The sequence below is a fragment of the Paroedura picta genome, chromosome 6 (assembly GCF_049243985.1).
Source record: "Paroedura picta isolate Pp20150507F chromosome 6, Ppicta_v3.0, whole genome shotgun sequence".
NCBI lineage: Eukaryota > Metazoa > Chordata > Lepidosauria > Squamata > Gekkonidae > Paroedura > Paroedura picta.
In genome coordinates, this window is record NC_135374.1 from 52043317 (window position 1) to 52057811 (window position 14495).

Consider the following 14495-nt stretch of genomic DNA (forward strand, 5'->3'; position numbering starts at 1 on the left):
GAATGGTTAAAGTTAAACTTGAAATTCTATGCTCTAAGAAGATGTGCCCTCTAATACCAGGTTCTAAATGTATTATCTTCACTAAACAAGATAATAGGTTTTGGGCCACTGCTTAGAAATTTTAACCTTTATTAAAGAAGTTGTCCCAGTGGGACAACTGCTCTAGAGTCAATGATGAAAACAGCCAAGTGAATGTCTTTATTACTATGATGAACGACTTGGATCCAAAATATGTTATATTTGAGGATATGGGGAAATCCCCTGAAATACAAGAACATGTGAAGCTGCCTTGTATGGAATAGACCATTGGTCCCTCAAGGTCAGTATTATCTATTCTAACTGGCAGCAGTTCTCCAGGCTGCGGTCTTTCACATCACCTACTACCTGAGCCTTTCAACCTGACATGCTGGGGATTGAACCTGGGTACTTCTGCTTGCTGAGCAGATGCTCTACCACTAAGTCACTATCTCACAATGAAATTGGGTGCATATTAACTTAAATCACAGAAGGTAACCACATTCAGGAGGCAGCAGTGGCTATAGATTCTTCTACCATAAGCCTCTGGACAAATGCAAAATCAAAATCAACATTCTTTATGGGCATATCACATTGGAACAATGAATACTTACTGTTTAGCTCACTTGTATTAAATGTAGTATATGTTGCATTAAAGCCGATGTAATTTTCAGAATAATCTGTTGCAAATTCCACAGTGGCTTTATTTGAAAAAATGTTAATTGTACCAGGATTAGAACCCCAAAGGATAGCTAAGAATAAAAACACAAAAAAATAAATGGTCAAAAATGATAATAATTCAGATTATTTTACCATCACATTTTATGTTTACAGGGCATATAAAATGAAGCAAACTCCTATGTTTATTCTAAAATGGTCATCCATTTTTTCTTTAAGTAGTTGCTTCTAGAAAATGTAACGTGTTTCCTGCAAGCAGATGGCTTAAATCGAAGTCACTGTTTTTTAGGCAGCATGTGAGCCAGAGAGCAGCCATATTAGTAGCCATTTGCCATTGAGACTGTTTCTGCTTCCTGTGGGTTTCAATTCGCTTGTTCCTCATAAATTCAAAATAAAAGAAAACAGAAACGTACTTTATATTCAGATGGCTGCTTAAAAGCACCACAGTGGGTGCCTCTAGCTGCTTCAGAAACAAACAGTCATTTGTAGGCCTTTGTCACACGAGAATACCCAGTATTACTGTTCCCCATGGCGAGGGACATATTTAACCCCTGCATGGATTAAAACTACAGATGGCTGGCTCTCCATGTGCTTAAAGTTGTCATATAAGATGCTTTTAAACAGACCCTACAGGGTAAATATCTCTTTTCACCCACAGGGAAGAGATGAGCTGCACATTTCTTGACGTGTGTTACAGTTTCTTCATGAACTCTTGGGAAATAGAAATGGGAAAAATGATAAAAGGGTGATAAAATAAAAGCACAAATGGTGAAATCTCAATTTCATATGATGGAATAAAATATTAAAAAGTGATTTTAAAGTCTGCATGTAAACTGTTATATACCTTTGTTGCCCCTGCACCCCAGATACCAGTGCAGGGGCAACGAGATACCAGTATGTGGGTTGAACTAGGATATCTATTCTGCAGAAGCTATTTAAATGCAACCTTCCTATTCTATTGTGGCTTGCCATCTAACCGGGCAGATTGCTGCCACTCAAGTCCTAGCACCCTAATGGGGGATGTTCTTTACTCCTAGTGAGAATTGGGTTTATTTGATTAGTACATGAAGGTGCAGTAGAGAATGGCAATTTCCCTGTAGAAGCCAGCTCTTACAGAAACTCCATGAAGACGGGAGCCCATGGAAAGTTTTAGATGATAGGTAACAGTGTGTTGCAAATGACAGATTATGGATTATCAAAAATCGTCCTACCTCGTAAAATCTTTCCTGGACCTAGACCTTCATAAATACTCAGTGTATCTGCATATGGCTGCGTTTCAAAAGCAGTGAAGTTTATTTTGATAGACAGACCTTGATTTACACTAAGGAAGAAGAATATATTTTGTTAATTAACAGAAATGCTAATTAATTCCAGCACTTCTGCTTGTACATTCAAAGGGGATAAGGGAAGCACTCTGCATCTGTTCCATTACTTTTACATAAAAGCATTTGCTGAACTGTACCCAAATAAACAAACCCAGAGATAGAGTTTACATAAAGGTAATTGAAGTACACAAATAAGAGGCAAACAACCAGTCCTAAACTTGCTTACTTGGAAGAAAATCCCAGTGAATGTATGGGTAAATAGTTTAGGTTTGCAATCTAAATTCTGTTTGGGTACACTGTTAATAAAAAGATGGCAATAAACCATCAATACTATGAAATATTACATTTTGTTTTAATCGTTAGAGATTTGGACTGAGTCTGGGTTCAAATTCTAACTCTGTCATGAAACTCCCTTGGGTGATCTTGGGCCAATTGTTCTCCCAGTTGTTGTAATATAAAGGACAACCACTTATGTGGTTGTGGCAGCTACAGCTAGGCTTCCCAACTTCTAGGTGGTGGCTGGATATTTCCGAGTAGTACAATAGATCTCCAGATGACCAAGATGAGTCAACTTGGATAAAAGGGCTGCTTTGGGTGGCTTGACTTGCAGGAGGGCATTATGTGACACCAGTGTTAGGATAAACAAGGCCACAGCTTTATTATCTCAACACAGGAGGATTGGTACAGCATGGGAAAAGGAGCCTGAACTAGCAGTCAGCAGACTGCACCAACAACTCATGGAGTCCAGAGGCGCCCTGGTGACCCGCAGTCTTCCCAGCCAGGAGAGTAGTTTCCCTTGTCTACTGAATTCCGTCATTATAGGAAGCAATGTATGTGGGGGAGACACCAGGCACCAACCTGATTTGACTGCCCCCAGGCTGCCTGGCAAATGAGCCCCTAGCCCCCCAGCTGGATAAGACGCATTCATATACATGCCACCTCATACGGAGGCCCCAAACCCCAGGGAGTCCGACTGCACACTGGACACCCTGCCAACAGGCTACATCCCATGCGAACCCACAGCTGTGACAATTATTGAACAAAACATCCACCTCAAAACCCTGAACATTGCAGTATACAACTACATAGGAAGAGTAGAAGGGAAGCAGCTCCCATGGCATCCCTGGTGAAGAGGGCGAGACTCACACATGTGGTGACTTAAATAGTCACCATGGGTCCTGCCCTGCCCTGCCCTTGGTGCTGTGCACACTGTGTTCTGGCAGCGCACACACTAGAGGACATCCAGGAGGTTGCTTCTTCCTTCTAGCAAGCCTTCTGCCATGTCAGTGTTTGGCTGAGGTGTCTCGGCTGGGTTTTTGTGGCAGTTCCTTTAAACATGGTTTGCAGAAAGCCTGAAAAATAGCTGAGTGGAGGGAAGAGGCTTAATTTAGAAAAGATGTTAAAAGAACTGCAGAAAACAGTCCTCAAAATGCTACCAGGAAGGAGGTTCTCCCAGGAAGGGAATTCCTTTCCCCCCTGTCTCCTGGCTAGGGAGTCATGGCCAATAGAAAGAGAAGGATCTCCCAGGATAGGTCTTTATCCTGGCCATGGTAAGCCATGGCTATCAGAGAAGAGAGAGAATCTCCTCAGAAGGAACTTCCCTCCCACCTGACTAGGGAGAGCCATGGCATGCAGAAAGAGGGACAGATTCCTCAGGAAGGATCTCCCAGAATGGACTTCCCTTCCTCCTCTTCTCCTGGTTGTGACTACCTTTCCACCTATCTCTTGGAGGGAGTGAGCTACGGCAAGCAAAAAGGGGGAGAATACCCAGGGATTGATCTTCCCTTCCAACTTTCTCTTATCTGTGGTGAGCCATGGTCAGCAGAAAGTGGGAGAATCCCCAGGGATGGATCTTCCCTTCCACATTTCTCCTGACTGTGCTTAGGAGAATGGGAGAGGATCTTCAGGAAGGGATCTCCCTTATACTTTCCCCTAGACCAGGGTGACCAAGAGGAAAGGCTCCCCAGAAAAGAGACTTCCCTTCCATCTCTCTGCTAGCTAGGTCAATCCATGGCCAGGAGAAAGGGTTGGGTCCTCTGAGAAGGGCCATGTGCCCAGCAGCACAGGTCTTCCTTTCTGTCTTATTCCTGTCAATGTGAGCTGCAGCCAACACAGATTTTCATAGGAAACAGGGTCATTACATGGCTCTGCTTTCTACTCCCCATGAAAAGCAACAGGGAGCTAAATAAAACTTTGCTGCTTTTAATGTTTTGTGGCTTACACATTTTTTTATTAGTTTTTATTAGTTCACTTTCCTGAAACTGCATTTTCATTTATTCTGTTGTAACCTTACTGCATGACACCCTCTGGAATTGGAACGTAGAGTTCCCATAAACATACATCCAATGTACACAAAGTTTTAAAGGGCATGGTTATGCCTAGGTAGCTAACATGTACTAGGTAGCTAACATGTAAAAAAGGTAAAGGTAAAGGTATCCCCTGTGCAAGCACCGAGTCATGTCTGACCCTTGGGGTGACGCCCTCTAGCATTTTCATGGCAGACTCAATATGGGGTGGTTTGCCAGTGCCTTCCCCAGTCATTACCGTTTACCCCCTAGCAAGCTGGGTACTCATTTTACCGACCTCGGAAGGATGGAAGGCTGAGTCAACCTTGAGCCGGCTGCTGGGATTGAACTCCCAGCCTCATGGGCAAAGCTTTCAGACGGCTGCCTTACCACTCTGCGCCACAAGAGGCTCTTAGCTAACATGTACTAATTGCATAATGAGAAGTGGGTTTAACTTTAGAACAACTTGCAAATTGATAATATTTTTTCTTTCTACAAACTAAAAATCATGCATTCTGAAATTTACAAATGACTTTTCTCAAGCAAACTAGCATGAATTTATTTTATTCCCTAAAACGATTAATATATATATTTCACCACAATCAACATCATTCTCAAAGCTAATTTGGAAAAAAAAGCAGAAAAGTGCATTTATGTGCAGCTTATAACCCTACCTATGTTTTTTTTTCTTAGCACTTGAAGAAGCATGGAAAATTATAGCAGACAATAAAAATACTCAATAGAATGCTGGAAAATAATGAGGAAAGCATATTGGGTTAATTTAATGTGAAGGGGTAATTTGACCACAACCAAATTATTTGTCTGCATTTATTAAATGAATAATGATATTATTTCTTTACACAGGAAAGAAATACAAAATTGAAAAAGGAAATTTAAAAACCTGTTTTAAAAACCAAAGTTATAATTAGTTGATATAGAAAGGAAATATGCAAAGAAAATTACAGATAATCTTGGTCTTGGTTCAGATTTTTTTTTAAAAAAAATCTTGCTTCTGTGCAGGTCTTTTTTGATGTCATCACACAATAGCAGCAAGTGTAAAACAGAAGATAATTTGTTGAGGAAATCAAAACATTCTCATTATGTTCCTTTCTACCCCCACAACTGACATTGTTTCCTGGAAGTAGCTGAATGGGAAGTAGACTTTCTTGACCTTTTCTACAAGGTCAAATAATTAATAATGGAACAGGGCATATTTCCAGATCCCTTAGCAAATGTCCTTATGGCTCTTGCATGTCTTTAAGCCCCAAGAGGTATGGACCTATTAGGAATGTGGGTGAGTTGCTTACAGAGCACATCATATATGACATTAACCGGAATGCTTAAGGAATATTGTTAAGATTTTCATAGAGAAAATGGGCTGCATTTTATCTACAAATAGATTCTGTTAACCATAAAATTCTATGAAGCCACTTACTGTATAATCCATCGGCAAACCAAATTTGAAATATAGGGCTTTGGATAATTCATAGTGTGGAAAGACCCAGTGGAGTCCATCAAAATAAATTTCCCATCACAGGATGTAGCTGTAAAAAAAAATAACCATTCTCTTCTCAATGAATACAGACTCAAAAAGAGACCATTTCCATCTCTGATTAAAAGAGAATAGAAGTTGCCAAGCTATTTTGTTTATCTGACATATTATGGGAAAATAACTGTTTCCATTTAAGAGACAAGCCTAGTAACATTTACAGACAGAAGTACAGATTTGTTGCTGTGTATATCATTTTTTTAGAGTGTATTTAGAAAGAAGTGAGTTTTTTTGTTTTAAAGAATTGCTCCTATGCTACTTAAATTTATTTTCTATAACATGAACAACAACACATAGTTAGATGAATTACTTCACAAACAACTATCATGCCAAGACAGCAGTGGTTGTTCCAATTGTTCATTCTAAATAGCATCTTCTTTCTGGATATGCTTTTCATATTATCATTAATGGCAGGGGGACTCTTGAAATGCTCTTTAAATACTTCAATAGAAATTTCAATAATATGGAGTTTACTAGCCTCAAAACCCATTCCTAAGAATGGGCCTTGAAAGGGTCCCCTCCCCTGGCCAGGCAGCTTAAGGTGGCTTTGGGCTGCAGCTCGCAGCCAGATCAAGTGGGGAGGGTGGGGGTTGGTCAGCAGGACAGAGCTCCTTAGAAGGCAGTCAGCAGGCAGGGAGGCCCTCGTTAGCAGGCCCAGCCTAGCAGGGCAAGAGGCCCTCATTAGCAAGCCCAGCCTAGCAGGCCCTCCACCATGTCCCTTTGCCCAGGGCTCTCTCCCCTTACTGGCTCCAGGCACTGAGGTGGCCTGAGAGCAAAGAGGCTAGAGTCCAGGGAAAGAGGGCAGGAGCTGCAGGGGCAGGGCCAATCAGGGTGCAGCCAGCAAAGCAAAAGCCCTATTCCAACTTGGACAGCCGGTCACATTCCACCCCCCCAGGCCGTTTCACAAATATATAGAGGAACCATGGATAAGGATGGTTGTTGTTTTCTTCTCTTTTTTTCAAAAGGAAGAAAATTCCCTGGCTGTGCTCGGTGGGCAAAGAGTGGGCATGGACTGTCCTAGGCAGGGCAGCGCATCCCAATTGGGCCCTGCCTCAGACACTCAACGCCCAATCTCTGCCCACCCAGCCCGGCCAGGGGCAATCTGGTGGCATTGTGTGTCTATTCGGGCTTCCTTATGACATCATGTCCCGTGGCTGGCATGACTCTGCCTGGCTGTTGCCCTGCAATATTGTGGGAGACAATGTGTGGAAACTCTCAGCAGAGGGATAAGAAAGTGAACACTTGGGTTGTCCCATTCCCTACACTCCCAACTATGCACCCACCCCCAAGAGTCACTTCTGTACACACACATACACACATGGAACTACATTGCAACACGGTTCCAGTGCAATGAAATTACATCCAGTCCACTTCATGCATGCATTGCTTGACTCATGCTAAGGTGGAGCCAAGGGGGAGAGACACATTCTTTCTTTCCTCCTTTTTTTTTTAAGGGTCTGTAGCTTGACCATGTGAGAGGGAGCCAAGGCAGAGAGTGGCTTTTTCCTTTGCCCTGCTGTGCTGCTGTCTTTGGAGCCATGCTGAGGAACCAAGGACAAGCAACTGCTTTCTCCTTCACCATTCTGTTCTGCTTGCAAATTGAGCTCTCCTGCAAAGGGAGGGGGAAGACATGAAAACACCGCCAACTTAAAATCATTATATGGTGTGGCAGATCCGTGTTGCTACATGGTTCTTGATTTTTTAATTAAATATTTTTCTATGATGGGCTCATTATGCACAGGGGGAATAGCACACATTCGGGGTGGAATGGCGGCGAGTAAAATCACTGATAAAGCACGGTGCCGGCTGCAACCGGTCGCAGATTCGGTGCATGCCGCCGAAAAAGCTGCGTTAGTGAAACGGGGAAGAAAGCGCAGCTTCCGGGTGACCGGGGCGCAACCAGAAGCGGCGCCGGGGTCGCCGCGTGCATAATCAGTTACTCTTGGTTTTGCCGCTGTTGCGTCCCATCCCGTGCATAAGCGGTTTGCTTCGCTTCTTCCCCCTCCGCGTTTTCCATGTGACCCAAAATTGCCGTTTTGGCGGCCGTGCATAATGGGCCTTGGGGGGGGCACTAGAGTGTGAGAGTATGGCAATGAAAGGTAATTGGTGGCTTACGCCACATCATAGTGATGGGGGTGGGGGAGTAGGTTGTCCTGACTTCCACTCAGCCACCTGACTTTTCAGGAAGCAAAAACCTGGGACAAGGCAGTCAACAAACACAGGAGAAGACTTCTGTCCAGAAACAATCAACCATGGATTTCAGAACAGAAAGATGCCTCTTTGCAGAAATTGTCTAAATTACACTCAGAACAATCAACAACAGCAGACCTGAAGGCAGCCCTTATATGGGCTTAGACCCTGCCCCAAACTAACCCCTGTATAAACTATTAACCTTTCCAACAGCTCATAATATATTGAAGATTCCCTGCTGTACAACTGTGCCTTGCCTGGTGGCTTGAACTAAACAACTTGGCCATAGTTTTTTTCCCCTCTGGTAGAAGTTGCCAGGAGGATGGAAGGAGGGCTGCTGGAGACAGGAGGGGGGCAGATAAAGGTAGGTTGATTGGTAAGTGGGAAGGAGAGAAGAAAGCATGATAAGAGGAGATGCAATGGGGGTTTCCAAGGAAAGCAAAGAGGAAATAGAGAAGAAAATATGAAATGCCCCCACAAGTCCTTAAGGTCCTTTCCTTGTAGAAGATATTTTCATTCAGAGCCACTCCTCCCTGCCTCCCAGATAATTGCCTGCCACAAGCTCTGTGATTAAAACTGGTAAAAGAGTGGGCATTCATTCATGGCCTATACATTGTTAATTTATTGCAACTAAATAAGGCTAGTGAGAGATAGCATCAGACTTAGAATTGCCACATAATTCTTGTAAGCTGGTTAGGAAGAAGAGTGCCAAGGGACACTACCCTTTTATCAAGCTTACATTTTTCATTAACACTGATATGCTTCATGACTTCTTTTCAACAGAACAGCAGATTAATGAAACCTGTTCTGATTTCCACATGTCTCAGGAAATGTGTTTTTTTAAACTGTTGCCACTAAATGTATTTCAGGCTGTGACGCTTAATTCCTGTAGCTCAATTCTGTGATGGTTGTAGTGTCACTTCATTTCAGGATCATTTTATCATTAAAACTGGGAAGTGATGTCATCTGTTGTCTACATTTCAAGCGAGTAGTTAATTGATTTCACTGAAGTTTAACTGAGCCAGGAAGAAACTATTTAAAGTTCACCATTCTTGTGCTATGCTTTTATACTTTTAGCATATGCTCCACTCTAAGGAATTGTAATGCAGGCTGGAAGGTGTCTTTTTAAAGGAATATGTTATTTGGTTGACATCAATAGCTGCAAAATCACTACTGATTCCATTGCCCTTCATGACTGACAGGTGGGCATCCCCAGCCCCAAGAAGGATGCATACATTTTAGCTAGGTTTAACGTGACCACAACTTTATTAACACACAGTTGTCATGGCATAGGAGGAGACCCACTGCCATGTTCAGCCCCCTTTTTAATCCTAGCTGCCCAATTGAGAAAATCCTCCCCTTTTACCAGCCAGGAACCCAGGTTCTCCTTGCTGCTGAGATCCTGCACAAAGGAAGTGCCACCTAAGGTACCCCAGGGAGCACACACCTCCATTGGTCCCCCTCAGGCCACCTGGCAGTGCAAGCACCTGTGCCTTTCCCCTGGGGTCAGCCCTACTCACACCTTGCCACCTCCTGCAGAGTCCCCTGACCTGGGCTCCTGCCAAATGGGCTCCTGCCAAATGGGCTCCTCTCTATGCCAGCTCACAAGCTGTGATGAAAGACATAGTAAGCATAACAGAAGCAATCAGAATGATAGCCATAACGCAGGGTGGGTGGCTACAGCCACAGGCAAAAGAAGCCAGGCTTTTAACGGGCCTTATGTAGGCCTGGCCTCCCTTGCCCTTTGTCTGTGTCACGCCATGGCCAACACGCCACTCCCTGGTGCATCATTTTCATGTGTGCCTTCTTGGTGCCTGTGCTGCTGCCCGTCAAGTTACAATCCCAATAATTTGGGGGCTTTTATTTGTGAATGAGAGGAGAATGTACCCTAATATTCTTCATATTTTAATGTCTGCTCACTCTCTCTCCATTTCCATGCTCTATGTTTCTTATGTTTCTTATGGCTGTTGCACTCTTTCCTAAATGATGTGCTAACATTAAAGTATGAGGAAGTCTGAAGGTTTCTCCCCCATACCCATTCCACATTTATTATTTTAGCAATATTCTGGGCTGGAGTTACAATACAAGATAAATGAATGCAGTGCTAAATAAATGTAGAAATAACTGCTAGGAATTTATGTTGTATGTTTTGAATATAATCCAAAGGGAAATTAGTGATTACGCATATAAAATACCTTTGCAGGCACAATAATAATTCACATACAATAAGCTATCCATTAGGGAGAGATATTGGGAAATAATATTGCTTTCAGGATATATTTTAAAAATAGATCACAAATATAAAGTGTTTCAAACAAGTTCAAAAGCCAATTGCAACTGCTTAAATGCTTACCACATGTTTTCTCGTGTTCATCAGAGGCATCTAAACAGTTTGGAATTCCGTCACAAAATTTGTCTTTTTTAATGCAGCTCACACCATCAGCACAAAGATCATCAGGAGGTAAACATTTCACTAAAATTAATTTTTAAAAGAGAAATTGCATTATTCTGGAATGCTTATGTGATATTAAAACTGCTCATGGTAACTTCTGAAAAGTGTCCTTCTGTTACAAAAGACAATTAAAATAATTTCCACCAAAGTGAACAACAGTACACACAGTGTACACAACAGTGCAGAACAGCAGCCAGGGACAGAATTCTAGGGAGTGTGTTGGGCTGTAAACTGTCAAAGAGGAAGAGATAAAATAATGCTCTGAAGGTGCAAGGATTTGTGCTCATGAAAAGATTAATGTAGATCTTTTTTCTTTCAAAAGCTTGTGTTCATAAAGGTGTTGGTGCAGAAACCCTTGATTCTAATGGTATCTAAAAGAACAATATAGGAAGCATGACCTAAATATCTTTTTTAAAAGAATGTGTGAGAAAACAATCCTAAGCAGGTCTACTCAGAAATAAATACCATCTTCTTTAATGGAGCTTAATTGTATTCAAGTGTTCCTTAGCAGTGGTCCCCAACCTTTTTATCACCGGGGACTGGTCAATGCTTGACAATTTTACTGAAGCCCGGGGGAGAGTTAGTCTTTTGCCGAGGGATGTTGTCACTGCCACCTGAGCCCCTGCTCTGCTTGCTTTCCCACCGGTGCCCCTGACTTCCCACTGCCCGCTGGGTGGCGCTACTAGCAGCAGCTGCGCAGTGCCACACCGAGGGGGAGCCCCAGCCATGGTGGCCACTGGAGAGCACCAAAGGTGAGTTGGCGGCAGAGTGGCAAGGCAGCCCCTGAGGCAGCAGCCGGGGAGGAGGACAAGGAGGAGCCGCGGCCTGGTACCGACTGATCCACGGACCGGCACCGGTCTCTGGATTGGGGGTTGGGAACCACTGTTCCTTAGGATTACCACACAAAAGTCTCCAGAAGTGACTCTAGAGCTTATATTTCCACACAATGGAAAATGTTGCATGACTCCGTGTGGGGTTTCATAGTCAGGATGTATGATCATTGAAGCTTATAGTTTAGTATTTAAACAATGCCACTGAAGCACATGACACTCAGCATTCTAACACAAGGGGCTGAAGGAATCAGTGGTTCACCCTCTTCTCAAAAACCCGTCACTGGACCTGCAGGACCCCACCAGGTACTCTGTGGTCTCGCATTTGACATTTCTGAGTGAGGTGGTTGAGAAAGTCACTGTGGACCAGCTCCTGCCGTTCTTGGAGGAAACTGGACCCATACTAGCTGGCCACAAGGTAAAGACTGAGCTGGTCACCTTGATCAGCAGTCTCCGTCACCAGCTGGATCGGGGCGGTTCGACTATCCTTGTGCTTTTAGATCTACCAGCTGCATTTGATGTGGTTGACCACAAGTTGTTAGCATACCACTTCACTGGGACAGGGATTATGGGAACAGCCTTACAGTGGCTAGTCTCCTTTCTTCAGAACCGAACATGGAAGGTGGCAGTAAGAGAAGAGTTGTCATGCCTCTTTGCACTCCCCTGTTGGGTGCTGCAGGGGGTGATAGTCTCCCCCATGCTTTTCAACATCTATATGCACTCTCTGGGCACAGCTGGTCCTGGGGTTTGGGCTGGGATGTCACCAGTATGCTTATGACACCTAGCTGTAACTCCTGATGGATGACCAGCCAGACCCCCCCCCCTGAAACATTTGCCAGTTGTTTGGAAGCAGTGGCTGGATGGCTCAGGCAGATTCACCTGAAACTCAGCCCCTCCAAGATGGAGGTCCTGTGGCTGGGTAGAAGAAGAGAGGATCAGAAAGTGAGCCTTCCCTTCCTGGATGGGGTACAGTTTATGGCTGTACCTACTACCAGGAATCTGGGGGTGATCTTTGATCTGGGGGTGATCTCTATGGAGGGTCAGATCATGAGGATAGCCCAATTGGCATTTTGCAACCTGTGCCAGAGGAGGCTACTAGAGCCCTACCAGTTTCCAGAGTACTTGCCCACAGTGATTCATGCTATGGTCACTTCCAGATTAGACTTCTTTAACTCAGGCATACCCATATCTCTGACCTGGAAATTGCAATTAGTTCAAAATGCAGCTGCTAGGGTCCTTACAAGGTCAAACTGGGGGGACCCACATCCAGCCAGTGCAGAAGCAGCTGCATTGATTGCCAGTTAGCTTCTGGATGAGGTTTAAAGTTCTGGTTCTTGGCTAGGAGACATCTACGTGCTTATGTTCTAATGGTGCTACTCTTTTTGACAAATGTTACCTGAATAAAAGATAGTTGAAATTCAGTTTTCTCCATCTGACTTCCCCTTCTGTGCCCTGCTTCTTGCATCTAGCTTCAAGGAACTCATAAAAACTCAGCAATTGTTGAATCATCCCCCCTCCCCGCCCAATTGAACTAGATTTTAAACACTATATCATCCAGGCAGACTAGCAGAACATCTACAAGTACAATTGAGTATTGAATTGTTTGAATTATTTTAATGGTATTTTGATTAATTGTGATTTTAATTTTGATTTTATATGCCCTTCAGTGGGTGACCTTCTTTCTCCATAATCAAAGGCAGAGAACCAATATGGGGGAGAATCAGGATGCACCACTATGAACTCCACTGCAGTGTTCTTCGGGGTGTGATTTTCGCCCCAACATTATTTAGCACCTTGCCTAGCTAGCCCAGAGCTTCAGGCTAGGGTGCCATCAATATTCTGATGACACCCGGCTCTATCTCCTAATGGATGACCAACCAGATGCTCCTCTGAGTTCAAAAAAGGTGGTTGTGGACTGGCTCAGGGCAAGTTGACTGAAGTTAAACCCTTTGAAGATCCTATGGCTGGGTAGGAAAGGACCTGACCAGGAAGTGTGTATACCAAAACTGGATGGAGTACAGCTTTCAACTGCACAGACGACCAGGGATTTGGGCATAATATTTGATGCCTCCTTATCAATGGAGATGAACTTATGAGCATAGCATAGCTGGCATTTTTCCATCTTTGCCAATCTAAGCTACAAGTGCCCTATCTGGCCCCAGAATACCTAACCACATTGATCCAGGTGATGGTCACAGCCTTACTTGATTACTGTAACTAGCTCTATGTGGACCTTCTGACCCTCCTTTGGAAACTGCAACTAGTCCAGAATGTGGCCATGTGATTCTTCAACTGAACACTCAGTTGAATTCCAGATACAGTTCAAGGTTCTGGTTTTAACCTTTAAGGCATTACATGAGCAGGGCGCTGCATATCTAAGGGACCACCTATCTGAATGCATCCCTTGGAGAGCCCTCTGATCAGCAAATACTAACCAGCTGATGGCCCATGGCCCTAAAAGAATATGCGTGATAGAATGAGCTCCGAAGGAAGATCAGGCGAGCCTGTATGACAGAGTTCTTGTACCAAGCTTATGGTTGAGGCCACCAGAATTTAAACTATGATAACATCTGATCAAGGCCTCCCTCAACTCTCCCCCCTACCCCTTTTATTTCCCATTAGTTCTAATTTTAACTTATTTTATACTAATTTAATTTTAGATTTTACTGGATTTCTACTACAGTTGTATGTATTTGGCTTTTATACTGTTTGTTTATTGGTGCCAAAGGCATCCTATTGCGAGGGAGCAGTATAGAAGTCACAAAAATAGATACAATTGTAAACCTCCCCAAGCCTGCTCTGCAGGGAGATGGTGGTATATGAAACCAATAATAAATACATAAATAAATAAAATAAGTAAACAAGTGGTTTAGTTCACATTTTAACATAACAATGCAAAAGCACAGAACAATATAATGTATTTCTATTAAAGTTATGTAGCAGATTTCTTTTTGGAAATTCAGAAAATATTTATACTCTAGTTCTTCACAGAGTTTGATCCTGGATGCTTTAGGCTGGTCCTGCATTGAGCAGGGGCTTGGAGTAAATGGCCTGTATGGCCCCTCACAACTGTATGATTCTATGACAGTTTCCACTTTCATGAGTAGTTGTGTACCAAAAACTCAAGAATCCTCTTAGAATTAAAAACACTGACTTGCTGGTCACATAACT

At 43.3% G+C, this 14495-nt stretch overlaps 1 protein-coding gene across 5 annotated transcripts in view; it reads right to left on the bottom strand.

Moving 5' to 3' along the window:
* TMPRSS15 (transmembrane serine protease 15) overlaps window positions 1-14495 on the bottom strand; it is a 93128-nt gene that overhangs the window by 60273 nt on the left and 18360 nt on the right. For all 5 annotated transcript variants that reach the window (XM_077342425.1, XM_077342424.1, XM_077342426.1 and 2 more), the window contains 4 exons: window positions 10396-10515; window positions 5739-5847; window positions 1905-2014; window positions 630-767 (listed from right to left, as the gene is read on the bottom strand). In XM_077342425.1, coding sequence (XP_077198540.1) covers window positions 630-767; window positions 1905-2014; window positions 5739-5847; window positions 10396-10515 — 477 coding nt within the window. The remainder of the gene's footprint in view (window positions 1-629; window positions 768-1904; window positions 2015-5738; window positions 5848-10395; window positions 10516-14495) is intronic.